At 28.4% G+C, this 14,933-nt stretch overlaps 1 protein-coding gene across 1 annotated transcript; it reads right to left on the bottom strand.

Annotated features, from left to right (window-relative positions):
* Window positions 1-1,524: 1,524 nt before the first annotated feature.
* Window positions 1,525-8,976, bottom strand: BGLU40 (beta glucosidase 40). The gene is made up of 13 exons (XM_039030369.2): window positions 8,477-8,976; window positions 5,526-5,592; window positions 4,643-4,701; window positions 4,491-4,566; window positions 3,651-3,722; window positions 3,441-3,528; window positions 3,104-3,359; window positions 2,852-2,967; window positions 2,541-2,764; window positions 2,408-2,439; window positions 2,195-2,297; window positions 2,001-2,109; window positions 1,525-1,914 (listed from the first exon to the last, which is right to left on the bottom strand). The coding sequence occupies exons 1-13, from the start codon at window positions 8,621-8,623 to the stop codon at window positions 1,743-1,745; spliced, it is 1,521 nt and encodes a 506-aa protein (XP_038886297.1). The 5' UTR covers window positions 8,624-8,976; the 3' UTR covers window positions 1,525-1,742.
* Window positions 8,977-14,933: the final 5,957 nt, after the last annotated feature.

Below are 14,933 nucleotides of genomic sequence, written 5' to 3'. Positions count from 1 at the left end.
ATTTACTCAAAACCTACAAATTTGTCCAATTATCTACCGGTTTTTATTCGCCTCGTTATGTTAAATAAATATCTATCGGGGTTGCACGAAATCCTATAAATTACTAGAAAATGGAAATGGTAATTGAAATGAAAGTGTTAGTTCATGTGTTTAAGGAAGTATAATGTTCTTCCTTGTCTCATGTTATATCAAATCATGGTTAAACTAAAAAGTTGATTAAATCACAAAAAAAAAAAAAAAAAAAAAAAATCCCTACCAATTAAAAATATAAATACATTGAATACATGATAAGTTAACTATCCAATGAAGTGATCGTCTGTATTTACATGACTACGTGGATTAAGTAATTAACTCAATTAAAAATAAGTTATATTTAAAATGGAATTTGACAGATCTTGTGGACAATGAATTTAGATAATAATTCAAGTGGTCGACTTTATATCATCTTTGTCTGCAAAGTGTCTCCCATTTTTAATCATCATCTCATCACTGATTACTTTTCAAATCCTAAGTCTCTATTGCTATCTAAACTCATTAGTTCCAAGACTCGTAAAAATCATTCAATCAATATTCAATATGTTGTTTACCAATAAGTTACTCAACTCAAAATTACTAATTATAATAGACCGTTCCATTGATAGGTCGCTATCACAAATTCATTGTTAATGACTTCTCACAAGAAGAACTATTTTATAAGGTTTTATCAAACCATAAAATATTTTAACTTTTAAAATTATAGGAACTAAATTATAACTTTCTACAAATCATATAAACCAAAAATCAAGATCACTTATGTTATATTCAAAAGAATCAAACATTTTGCAATGGCCTTCTTATGTACTTAATTCAAATGGTTGAATTAATGAATTCTAGAAGTTTAATATTATAATATATGTTGGGGGAGACAAGTTTCACATGAAAATGATCGAGAATATTCCATATGACAACTATTATATATTACTTCCTAACATATATAAATAATATATATTATAACATTTTAGGACAATGATGTGCCCAAAAACAAAGGCAAAGAATTATTGTCTTGTTGTCTTGGTAGGAAGGTGGAAGCAAAATATGATGACGCATGTGAGACACGTGATGTAAATAGTTTGCTTAATGTTCCAATGGCGATCTACATGCATTAAATGTGAAAAATGTGTCATGTATTTGCATCATAGCTCTTATTTATAACCTCATATTCTTTATACATCATTGCTCTTATTTATAACCTCATATACTTTAGAACTTTTAAAATAAAGTTTTAACCTAAATGATATTGACATAGAATCATGATACATATTTAACAAAAACTTTTTAATAAGTTTTGAGAACAAACCCATATCTTAGATTAACTATGGTCAATTCCTTTTTTTCTTAATATAATGTAACGTTTATATAATTGTGGAGTAGAGATTCATACTTCTAACCAATAAAAACCTTTTTTTTTTTAAATACCGATATTTAACCAGTAAATGGTTCAATTCTACCCATGTTTTTAAAAGAAATTGGAAGAAATTATTCTTGTTGAGGTAAGAGGTTCTTGTATTAAATTAATTATAAAAATTGAGAGATCAGGACTTCAAATCTCTTACTTTTTAACTCAAAAATCTCATGTCATTTTCACACTCATCAATAGAAATTAAAGTGCACGATTAGGATTAGCTCCACAATAATGTAGCCAATGACAACAAAAGCAAAAGCACCAAACTGTAGAATTAGCCTTCTTTCAGATTCTCAGACTTCTAAGAAGCCAAGAAATTCTTGAACCATTGAACCGAGTCCTTGGGGTATCTCTTCAGCTTATCCTTGTAATCAACAAAGTAAAGGCCAAACCTTGAAGAGAAACCAGCTGACCACTCCCAATTATCCAACAAAGACCACACGAAATACCCTTTCACATTGCAACCATCTTCCCTGCAGTGCAAACAACCAGATTGCATGACCAGACAAGTAAAATCGCCATTGACAGACACTGAAGAAATAGACGAAGAAGAACTCACTTGATGGCGGCCAACAGGTTTGTTAAGTACCCATTGTGGTATCTGATCCTCTTCTCATCCTTCAATGCTTCTTTAAGTGGTTTCAGTGGATCATTTGGGTCGTCCATCCCTGTTATAACCCAATTAACAGCGAGTCGGATCTTTACTTTTCTAAAAATTTGTGTGCTTGGATTTGGAGAGAGCTCTGTATTTACCATTTTCAGTGATGATCACTAGTGGGTTTCCATAGTTGTTCTTGATGTAATTCATCAAACTTCGCATCCCACGAGGAACTATGTATAACCATATAGAACTTGCCTGCAAGTTCATAAAAAGAAAAGATTGAAAATCAATTAGAGTCTATGCAGAGAGAGTTCTTGTTTTTTCTTGTCTTCTGGTTTTGCTAAAGATAAAAAGCAGCACCACACCCTTTCTGCAATGGTTTTCAGGCCTTTGAATGCTGCATAAACAAGAAACAGAACCAGGGGAGATTATTAAAATGAGTAAACTTCAAATTCTGATTCTATTATGTCTAAAGTATTCAAAAGATGGAGTTCTTACGAACGGTGAAGGCACCAGAATCAGCAATGGTATCATTCAGGACAACCCCAAGAAGGTTTGTGCGGTTGTGATAAGCATAAAATGTGGTGTAGTGATTTATACCAACAAAATCCTGAGACCCTTTCACCAAAGCTGCCTGCGGCTGCGAGAACGTCGGTAGCCGGCCCCCAACTCTGCTTTTCATGGAGGTTGGATAATCTCCAAAGATCAACGGGTTGAGAAACCTGAAAGTGAATGAATATAAATCCCAATATGACCACCAATTTAGCAAATAGGAGTGAAAACGAAAACAAATTGCTATAAATCATCACCATCCAAGCTGAAACTCTTGAGCTCTTTGAGTTGCTTCAATGTCTTCAGTGGAATTCGAACCTGGTTCGAACCAGATAACATCAAGCGAGATCCCAATCACTCCCTTCTGTGTCCTCTACGGAAAAAAATAAATAAATAAATAAATAAATCACACCCTTTCATCAAAACATTCCACAATCTCAAACAAACAAACGAGAAACAGAGAGAGCAGTGCATCTAAGAAATCTCGTTATAGGGTTTTTCTCCCTTACCTTGTACTTTCTTCTGTAAATATCGGAGACGGCGGCATGAGAGAGGAGAATATTGTGGCCAACAATGTAAGGCTCAGTTAGAGAATTGCCATTCCGACAAGTAAGATGATGAAGAATGGAGCAGCGCCCCGGCGCCTGGAGACCGACATCGTAGCCCTGTGTAGCGAAGGTATGGGGTTCGTTGAAAGTAATCCAATGCTTTACTCGATCGCCGAACTTCTGAAAGCACGTCTCGGCGAAAACAGCGAAATCGTTTCTGCAATTTCGAAGATGCGAATTGAAATGGGTGCTGAAATGGGTAGCAGAAATGGATTAGTGTTAGGGTTTAGGGATTTACATGATTTGGGGGCTGAGCCAGCCGGTGTATTTGTCTTCTAGGGCTTGAGGAAGGTCCCAGTGATAGAGAGTGACATAGGGTTCAATTCCTGGATGAAGAAAAAGTTGCAGGATTCAAACACCATTGAATTGAAATGACAATCAGAGAAGCAAAAAAATGGAGAAATCAAAAATTGGTGTTGAAGATGAAGATGAAGATGGAGATTCATACCATTGGCTAACAAAGCATTGATGAAATTGTTGTAATGATCAACTCCAGCTTGATTGATCTCTCCACTTCCATCTTACGTGGATCAAAATCACATCACCTTATTAATCATCTTTGTTTCTTACTTGTAATCAATTCTTTAAATCCTCCAAAAATATATTCTAAAAAGATTTCCAAAATGCTACTTATTAATATGTTTCAAAATTACGACTTTGACTTTAACCCTCCTCAAAAAAAAAATTATAGACAAATTTGATCCTTGACCTTTTGAATTTTTCTTCAATTTTACAGATTCTACTGTATACAAAATTACAACTTAAGGTTCTATTACAATAAATTTTAAATTTATATATAATATAATCAATTAATTTTAATAAAAAAAAATTATATACGTCAAACCTACCGGACAAAAGATTGAAGTTTCAATATCTATTAAACCTTTTGAAAATTCAAAGATCAAATGGACACAAAATATTTAGAGTCACTAAACTTATTATGTCTTTGAATTAACACAATGACTTTCTAAACTTTCATTTTTCTATCCTAATAAATCATTGGCCTATTTAACATTTGTTAGGGACATTTAATAATTAATTTTAACCAAATTAAATAAAGAATAATAAAAAAAGATCTTTTAGGTCAACGATATATCTTGGAGTTCAAATTTCTAACCCGATGGATATTATATATCTTAACCAATTAAGTTGTATTTTGGATCGTGCTAATAAAATCATAATATATATATAGTCTAGAGTTGAAATTTAAGTACTATGAAAGTAATTTAATATATTATTATTTTTACAATTATACTAAGTTAAAATAAGAGAAAGGTTGAATAATTACTTGGGAAGATCCGAGACCAAGCAATGGAGAATCGGTAGGCATCCATACCCATATCCTTCATAAGTTTAATGTCTTCCTGTTTCCAATATTTCATTTTTATTTTCTTTGAATTCTTCTAATAATAATTTGGTTAAATTTAAAAATACGGTTACCGGATACCGGTGGTACTGGTCCACTGCAACATCTGCATTACTGAAATCAAGCACCTTTCCTGCACAATTTCATAGTTTACTACTGCAATATTTTAAATATATTTTCTTTTTCTAGTTTTTTCTGTTGTATAATTGAAGCAAGCAAAAAGATTGATTCAACTAAAAACAGGCACTCAAATATTATTCATGTCTTAATCTCTAATATTAAAAAATCTTCAAATCCAATTTCTATTCTCAATCGTTTCATATGATTTAATATATAACAATTTAGTTAATCAAAAATTACATGTTGTTTAATTTTTATTTTTTTTTAAAAAAAAGGAAATTTACCTTTTTAGTCTAGATGTTTCAACACTAGACATGTTTGGTATTTAAAGCTTCAAAATCTTTTCCTCCTAGGATGTCTTATTATTTTAATGGTTGACATGACATTTTAAATTAAAAATTATCTTTTCTCTCTCTCTCTCCTCCCCACCATCATTTTACTCTTCATCTTTAATTATTAATTTTAATTTAAAATATCATGTCAACATTAAAAAAAAATACTCAAAAGATCTTTAAATTTTATTTTTAAAAAATCAGAGATGAAAATGTATACATTTTAAAATTTTATAGACTAAATGCACGTATGATTAAAGATAGACTAGTAATGATAGAAAAATTCCAGTGCACTCTTGAATTTCATACATATTTATTCGTTTAATATTTAGTGATTGTTAGGACTTAATTGAAAAAATAAATAAATAAACAACGTGAAATTAAACTTTTAAAATATTGTAGACTATACTAAAAAATACTGAAATTTAATAGTAAAACTGATATTTTTCCTTTATTTTTTATTTTATTTTCCACTTTTTCTATAAATTAACAAAAAAAAAATTACCAAATGAATGAGAAAATGTGTCCCAAATTGTGGGTCCCCTTCCATCCTCCTTTACAGCGCCTTCGTACTGTGTTTATGTAGAGCCAAAGATATTCAATTGCAATGCATATTAAAACATGTTAAGTAAATTTAATCAATCAATCCTACCATAAAAAGTGACTTCCATTAATATACGTTTTCATGAAATTAGTTAACAATATTTTATGAAATTTAAATAATAATAATAAAGAGTGATTACGATTGCATAATTTGATTATGCAGTAATAATAAAATCTTTTATTTCTTTTATTAGAAAATTTATTGTGAATGTCTAATACATACATTTTGATAGGCTTCATGCTAGAATTTGTGGGTGTTGTTTCGATTATACCATTTTATTTTTTATCCGTATAAACACGATTTCATATTGAAATTTATCTTGTCTGTTGGTATTACAATTTACACCTTATTATGTGATAATTAATCACTTAAAATTTTTGTTTTCTGAATATCAATTTCCTGTTTTAAAAAAAATAAAAAAGAAAAAGAAAAAGAAAAAAGTTTTGTGTGGACTTTTAAGGAAAATTTTCTAGTTTCGCAAATATGCAGAAAATGTTGATTAAAATTACAAAATTACAAACCAGAGGTTGTTTGCTTGTTTTGAAAATGCTTATTCCGGTTTTAATTTTTCTATTTCCAAACCTTGTTTTCAGTTACTTGTAAATAGTGAATTGAAAAAAAAAAAAAAAAAAAAAAAAAAAAAAAAAAAGCAAGTCGTGCAAGAAAACAAAAATAACTCCCTTGAAAAATGTCCAACAAAACAAATCAATTTTTGCTTTTTTCTTTTTTCTTTTTCTTTTTTGAAACGAATTCCCTTAAAAGATTGGTTATTTGAATAAATCTTCTTTCTAAAAGTTAAAAAATCGAGGGAAATATTTTTTTTCCTAATTTGAGAGGTTTTCTATCCGGTCTTAAATTTCAAAATGTTATACTTTTAATCCTTAAATTTCGATTTTAATTTTAATACAATCTTCTTTAATTCAAAATGTTACAATTTTACCTTAGAAATTTAAATTTTGTTTCAATTTCTCTTTAGATTTCAATATTCTAAACAAAACCAAAAATCTTTACAAGTACTATAATATAAAATATTTTTAATATAACTTTTTGAATCATCTAAAATGATCAAAATTATTTTTTTAAAATATTAATAAATATAACACTTTTAAAAATTGAATTATTTTTTAATAATTTTATTTAATTTGTCTTTTTATTTATAGATATTTAAAAGAAACACTTTTGTCACCCGCTATTTTTGTAAACAATAGAGTGATTGCAATCGGTAACACTTTGAGGATAATAATTAGGTATAAAGTAACATTCTTAAAAAATTACAAATATAGTAAAATCTATTGTTGATAGACTCTGTCAATAATAGACTTCTACCAACAATAATCATTGATAGACTTTTATTAACAATATGGGCTATTATAGATAGATTTTTAAGAGTTATATTTAAATTTTGTTATCCTTATTAGAAAAATGTCTTACTGTTTAGTACTTCGAATCTATTTGTAATTACTCAAAATTTAAAAAAACTGTAAAACCGAAAAAGAAGAAAAAACAGAACTGACAGCTTCGAGGGCCACATACCGGTAAGTATACAGGTAACTCATAACTGTACAACATTAGTTATTTAAAGAAAATCTTTACGGAAAAGAAATAAATAAAGAATGAAAACTATAACATTAATTTATTATAAATAATTTTTTTTTAAAAAAAAGATCGCAAATTAAAGCCATGTCACTTTCACATGTCAGAAAAAGTTTATCCAATATATAGCTTCTACATTTTATTTTCTTTTTCTAGAATATCAAGAAAACATATCAATTCCTTTTTATGATTACAAATTAAATCCTCTTTCCTATTATACAAATCCTATCTTCACCTTTTTTTTCTTTTCAGAAAATTATTTCAATTTATGTAGTGTGCTTATGCCCGATAAATCAACTAACTGCATGGATGGTCAAAATAAAATTTTGAAGTAATATGATTTATAAAAAAAAAAATGAAATTAATGTTGTAAACCTACCACGACAACAATCAAGTGCAATATATAGATTTTATCTTTCCCTCTATATTTGTTAAGTTAAAAGGTACTTATAATCAATCATTTCAAAGAAATAATCTATATCTAGTACCTAATCGAGTTTTTTTTTTTTTTTTGTTAATAATAAAACATTAAACATTCCTTATGTAGTGGTTTGAAGTATGTTTTATCTATATCTAGTACCTAATCATTTTTATGAAAAATTTCAAATAAATTATGTAATAATTTAAAAATTAGGCAACATAAAAATAATAATAAATCAATACTATAGGTTTGGACTTTGAGTTGATAGTAGTGGCTTGCTTTTATACTTATTTTTAAAAAAAAAAACAAATATATATATATATACACACACATCAATCGATTTTCAGCTTTTTTTTTTCAGGAAAATCGAAAACCAACCAACCAACCCCTAGTCCCGACCAACTGACCTTACTTTGGTTCGTTTTCTGTGCTTTTATGTGCACTCCTAATTTCAAGTCCTTAATATCTCCGGGATTAGTTAGGGGTAAATTTTCATAGAACGTATATTATTTTACGGTATGTTCATCTCAAAAGAAGATAATAATAATAATCGTAAATATCAATTTACATCCGTGAATTTATTTGTGGATTGTAGTATGTTTTATTTGGATAAAAATTGAAGGTTTAAATTAATACACTTATTAAAGTCCAAAGTTTAAATTGACACACATATGAAAGTTCATAATTTAAATTAATACAATTCCTAAAGTTTAAGGGTATAAATTGATATTTGTGTTAATGAATGAATTAATCATTTAAGAAAATAATAAATAAATAAATAAAAGGAATAAAATTATTTAAAAAAAAATAAAGGAGAGGAGAGGGGTAGTAAAGGAACCTGAAAAGCAGAGGAAGCAGTTCCGAAAACAAATCCAGTGGGAAAACGGCTTCTGGTAATCTGCGCCGAGCAAATCTGAATCCCTAAGACCACCATTAAAACCGCCACGCCGACGCCAACGGTGGCGTCTCTTCCTCCGGCCACCATCAAGCCAGTAGAGAGAGAATTAAAAAAAAATATATGGCTTATGAATTCGAAGAGACGAGATTTGGCTTATATGCGTCGGAAAACGAAATAAAAAATGGAGAGAAAGTGTTGAAATTGAAGAAATCGAGAGAGAATGTGAAATGGAGAGTGACGGTGGCGAAAAGGCGTAAAAAAAGAAGAGAATTTTGTTGGCCTTTTAAAAATTATCAGCGCAATTCGCTTTATGTGGAAATCCAACTCGGGAGAAGTCCCTCAGTTCACACTCCTTCCATTCATATACTTTATATACTTTTTTTTTTCTTTTTTTTCTCTTCCCAATTTTGCTTTTCCTCGGCCACAACGTATTGTTGTCTGTCACCAATCCTAATTTACTTACAAATTTATCCATTTCATTTATTCTTTTTAACAAATACTAACTCGGTTTCGAATTTTGTTCAATTTTCGTTCTTTTCGTTTCTTGTTTATTTCTTTTTTTAGAATAATTACATGATGGTCATTAAACCTTCCATTTTTAAGAGAATAAGGTTATATCAACTTACTTTCACATTCATTTTAGAAATTTGAAATATATTTCATCGACATTTATATAATCATAACTCATATTCTTATCTCATTTCTTTTTCTTCTTCTTCCCGTCATTATTTGTTTGTTCCTATTTCTATTTTATTTTCCATTATTTTGAATCCCCGCATCATCTTCTTTTCACTCATTTTATTCATTAATTGATGGTTTAAAGACTTTTCAGAACCATTTTCTAAATGTACAAAATTGAAACCTTATTTGGTAATCATTTTGTTTTTTTTATTTTTTTTATTTTTAGGTTTTGAAAATTAACCCTACTTTTTCTCTGTTTCTTACTAAGTTTTAGATCTTTCTAAGTACATTGAATTTTTAGCCAAATTCAAAAGACAAAAACAAGTTTTTAAAATTTGGCTTTTTTTCTCTCTCTCTTTGAACTAAAGAAATTTGAAATTTGGGAGTGGAAGAACTTAATTTTCAAAAACTAAAAACTAAAAACTAAATGACTACTAAATATGGTCTAAATTATTAGTTTTTTAAACTCGAAAAATTAGTAGAAATATATTGTCAAAGGGACCAAAAAGTAGTATATTTTACCTTTTTTAATTTATAAATTAAAACTGTTGTTTTAGTTCATAGACTAGCTAAAAATAGATATTTTAAAATTTTAGATGTTGCAACAAGATAAACTTAAATGCTGATGAACCAAAAAGAAATTCAAACTGCTACAATATCACATTCTAAACAAAGTTAATTATTCAAACTTACTACCAATTAAGGATACCATGATGATCTATAATGAATGTTGCTAACATTTTGATTAGTTCATTTTCTAAATAACCAAGATTGTTTTTACAAATATATTAAATCGAGAAATCGAACTCTTAACTTTAAAATAATTTTGTGCTAATTGACCAATTATATTTATTTGGACAAATAAATAATGTTATAGTTATTAATCAATTGATTGTTTGTACATATCAATAAAACTAAAAAGCTCAAAATACACACCGGAAGAGCAGAAAAGAGAAAAGAACAAAGTCATGTCTCGCTAATATAAGATACCTTGTTAAATTATTTAATTTAGAATTTCAATTTAAAAAAAAGTTAAACTTCATTATATTAATTTAAGTATAATTTATGGATAAGACACCAATTAATAATCTAAACGTCAAAAGTTCCACATCTCATCTCTATAATTATTCAATTCAAACAAAAAAAATCATTATTTTCAATGTAACAAGAATATTCCTCCAAGTTTAAACTTAAATCTTAACATTTAAAGATAAAAAAAAAACTATAATCTAATCAACATTAAAAAAGCACTATCATCGCTAATTGAACCAATTATTCATCGTTCTTAAGATGAGTCAAATGGAAATGATTGGACAAAGCATTATAGTATTGTGCAATGTGAACATGAATTTAGTATTTAGTGGTTGCATAGAAGAAACAGCTTAATTAGTGGATAAAATTATTAGCTTGATATAAATAATATTTAAAGTATCATCTCTCAAGGTTGAGAAATTTGGATGTATTTATCAGCACAAACCAAATTACTTTTGGCTAAATCCTGCAAGCTTTATTGATATATAATAGGTTACTTTCTGGTCGAAAGGTCTTGTGTGATTAGAATCAATCTATTTTTATTGTACTAAAAAAATAAATTATTTTTTTAAAAAATATTGATTAAGTTACCATTTATGATTATTTGATTTTTAAACTTTTTAATTTGCATCTAATGGTAAGTCTTTGTAAATTTAAAATTTTAATAATTAATTGGTCTATCGAGACTATATAGACACAAATTTCAAAGTTAAATGATTAAATTTATAATTTTATCTAAAAGTTTGCACAATGCTACTTTTCCGTACTTGGACTTAATAGACACGAATTCCAAAAGTCACTCCATTTATAATTTAACCTAAAGTTTTGACAAGAGAATTAACAAAAATTTTGAATTCTTTGGCTCTTGCATATATAGTAACTATTTCAATTTTTTGCTTTTAAAAAATCATGTTTGTTTCATCAAGCCAATTTAAAACATGGAATTTTCAAAAATCGAAAAATAAGGGATACTATTTACACAAAATAGTAAAATTTTAATCTTATTTGATAGAGACTGTTAGAGGCTGATTCAATATTTTTTTTTACTATATATATAAATAATTTGACTTTTTTTCTACATGTGAAAAAAATTCTCTATAAAAAAAATATATATATAAAATAAAAAAATGCCCTTTTTAGTTTTTTTAAGGTCTTTTTAATGTTTTTTTTAATCGTGACCTGATTTTCTTAAAATCATTTAGAGTAGACAATTAAACAAGAAAACTATAGATAGAAGTAATGTTTATAAACTCAATTTAAAGATAAAAACTAAAAAATAAAAATAATTATCAAACGTATATTAAAATTCTGTGTGTATACTTTTTAGTAAAAGACAAACGAGGCAATCACCCTCCTTCCATTGTTCCCTCCATCCGTTCTTTATTTTATTTAAGCGTTTATTTTTTTTATTTTTTTTTCTTGTTCTTAACTCGTACAAGTCTATTTTAAATATTTGTGATCTAATATAATTTAAATAGCCAATCACAATAATCTTTTAGAAAGATTTTTTATTATTTCAATTAAAATATAAAAAAGTATTAGAATTAAATTCAAATCGATATTATAAATTCGAGCATATCTCAACTGACAATCAAATATTATTCTAAAAGATGATCGTTTAAAGTTTTTTTTCTTTTACTGACAATATGATGGAATGGGTTTTTTAATCTTGAGATCTATTATACAAATTTTATGTTAAATTGAGCTATACTCGTGTGGGAAGATATTGGTTCAATTGAACTTAATATATATATATAATGGGGAATGTTAGACAATCTAGTTTGTACATGTCATTGGTCAAGGGTCCAGCTGGGCAATAAGTCCTCCACTTCAATTGGAAGGGAAAATTTTCTGGCTATCCTGTCATCTTCTGCCACGTTCACACTGCATGCATTGCGCGTGAGATTATCATTTCTTCTTTTCCTTCACAAACCCCCCCACTAAACAAATCATCATTAATTGAAAAACAATATATCCTCAAAAAAAAATAAAATAAATAATAATAATAATTTCAAATCACCAATCATATATGACAATTCGAGAACGTTCTACACGCAACACCCTGGTAGGATGACGTATAACTTATAAGCACTTTTTTTTTTTTTTTTATTTTTTTTTTATTTTTCTTTTTCTTTTTACATTTACATTGTTTTTAAATATAGAATAACCAACAAAATAAAAAATTACAAATATACCCATATATTATTTTCTATCAATAATTTATAAACCACTCTATTTTATTACTGATAAATTAAGACATTTTATTATATTTAAAAATATTTTTACGAAATTGACATTGAAAACAATTTATCTTATCTCTATTTCATTTATGAACTTTTAAGAATATTAAATAGATTATCGTTGTATTTAATACTTTTTAGAATTAATTGGCCTTTTTCTTTTTTTTTTTTTTTTTTTTAAAAAATTAACTGGCCTTTTGGATATAAAATTAAGAATTTATAGTCATATTTATTGAATAAGAATTTTTGGACCGATCACAAATTGCCACGTCATTTACTAAATTAATGACGAAATTTCAAATAATTGAAGTCAAGACTAATTAGAAGTTGACATTTGTCCCAAATTGAAGTTGCAGACATAAATTGGCGAAATCCGATGATGTCACATGTTTCCTTCGTAACCGTTGGATTGAATAAAAGTACTTCGATTCAATTTGATATTATTATTTGGGCTAAAAGTCCAATTTAGCCCATAAATAGGCTTAATTTGACTAAAATGTCAAATAAAGCCCAAATCCAATTAGTCAGGCCCATGGACCGACCTAGCCCAAGTCCATGAATTCTAGCAGAGAACTCTATAAATAGAAGAGTTCTCCTCATTTGTAGGGGGCAGCAATTCTCTTCAGAGAGTTTATAGGGAATTCTTTACGATCAGAAGACTTTTGACTCCTGAAGCTGACCACACCTGAAGACTGAATCCTTTGAAGATATAAGCCTTCTGAAGACCGAAGTCATTTGAAGAGTCATTTGAAGATACAAACATTTTCTACATTCAGAGAGCCTAGAGAGAATTCATCAACAAGCAGAAGACTCCCAAGACTCCTGAAGCTGCACTCCTAGAAGACAGAAGATCCTTGAAGACCCAAAGACTGAATCCTTTGAAGATATAAGCCTTCTGAAGACCGAAGTCATTTGAAGAGTCATTTGAAGATACAAACATTTTCTACATTCAGAGAGCCTAGAGAGAATTCATCAACAAGCAGAAGACTCCCAAGACTCCTGAAGCTGCACTCCTAGAAGACAGAAGATCCTTGAAGACCCAAAGACTCTTCAAAGACTTCTACTTCAAGAACGTTCGGTGTTTTTCTTCTTCAAGTCAAGCACATTCACCTAACTAAAAGAGAATCAGAGGATCAAGTACTAGAGATCGAACCATATCGCATCAAATCAACTTCAACATCAACACCAACTTAAGTTCAACTCCACGAAATAAGTTTCTCTGGAAGCCTCGTGCGAACACTAATCCTCCAAGAAGATTAACAAGCCCAAAGGTCGATCATCCAAGAAGATCAACAAGCCCAAAGGTCGATCATCCAAGAAGATTAACAAACCCAAAGGCCAATCATCCAAGAAGATCACAGTGTATTAGAGATTGTACTCACTTTCCACAAAATTAATACAAATACAAAGTTCAAGTTCCACGAAATAAATTTCTCTTGAAATCTCGTGCGAACAATATTATATTAGACAAAAAATATCAAATATCTAATAGAATTTGTTAATTTAATTTTTTCTTAAAAAAAAAACATGCTGAAGACTTATTAGACATTTTTAAAATTTAGAGGTTAAATAGACATAAATTTGAAAGTTCATCACTAAATTTGTATTATAGTTTAAAAGTTACATCTAAATAAATTAATTTTATATTTAAATAAATATATAATTTAATTTTTAATTTAAAACATCCTAACTTCCATCTCGAACGATCATAATTAGAATAAATAAATAATTATTTAAAAGTAATTGTTTTACATGACAAAATTATTAGAAATATTTACAAATATAGCAAAATGTTACTATTTATTAGTGATAGATACTAATAGACATCCATCAATGTCGATGATAAATACTTATAAATAGTGATATTTTATTATATTATATTTGAAATTAAAATGTATTTTCATTTATTTATTTATTATTATCTCCTTGGATATTTTTATGGGTATAATTTGAAAAAGGGAAGATATGTGATGCAGTGTAGCATTTGAATTATGAATGCATCACTTGGACGAAAACTGATTTTTTTTCCCAGCAATGAGAAGAAGAGTACAAGGAACAAGTTCTATATGTTGCATTCCCTCTTACTCCACTCTTCCACTATTCTTTATTTATATATATTCAAGTTCCTTAAACTATAGGAACTGGTTTTATAATGAAGAAAACTCATATAGATTATAGACCATTTCCCCCCCTAATAATGCATGGATAAAAATAGACTTTGTCGAGTACGCTAAAAGTTCATAAAAGAATCAGGTAGAAGAAGACTCAAACTCGAATGAGCCTAAGACCGACTAGGACTCGAGTCTAACCCCACCATACCCAAGACTCAAGGCCATTAGGAAGTCATGGTCCAGATTCCACTTGGTCACTTCGAGTAAGATTAAGGAAGTTGAGACCAAGGTGACCCAATTTTCTCTCAAGTGCCACTCAAGTGACCAATAATT

This window comes from Benincasa hispida, chromosome 4 (assembly GCF_027475165.1).
Source record: "Benincasa hispida cultivar pf3 chromosome 4, pf3_genome.v1.1, whole genome shotgun sequence".
In the NCBI taxonomy this organism is placed as follows: Eukaryota; Viridiplantae; Streptophyta; class Magnoliopsida; order Cucurbitales; family Cucurbitaceae; genus Benincasa; species Benincasa hispida.
The sequence above is the reverse complement of the archived record's forward strand: the minus strand, read 5'-3'. Positions and strand labels throughout refer to the sequence as shown.

Bases quoted from the DNA above. Each gene is read 5' to 3' on its own strand.
- BGLU40 (XM_039030369.2), bottom strand. From the start codon at position 8,623: ATGGTGGCCGGAGGAAGAGACGCCACCGTTGGCGTCGGCGTGGCGGTT. The intron at 4,702-5,525 runs GTAATTTTTTTT...GAAATTGTGCAG, and splicing joins CACATTTTCTCATTCATTTG to GAAAGGTGCTTGATTTCAGT. The intron at 3,723-4,490 runs GTAATTATTCAA...GATCCACGTAAG, and splicing joins TTGGTCTCGGATCTTCCCAA to ATGGAAGTGGAGAGATCAAT.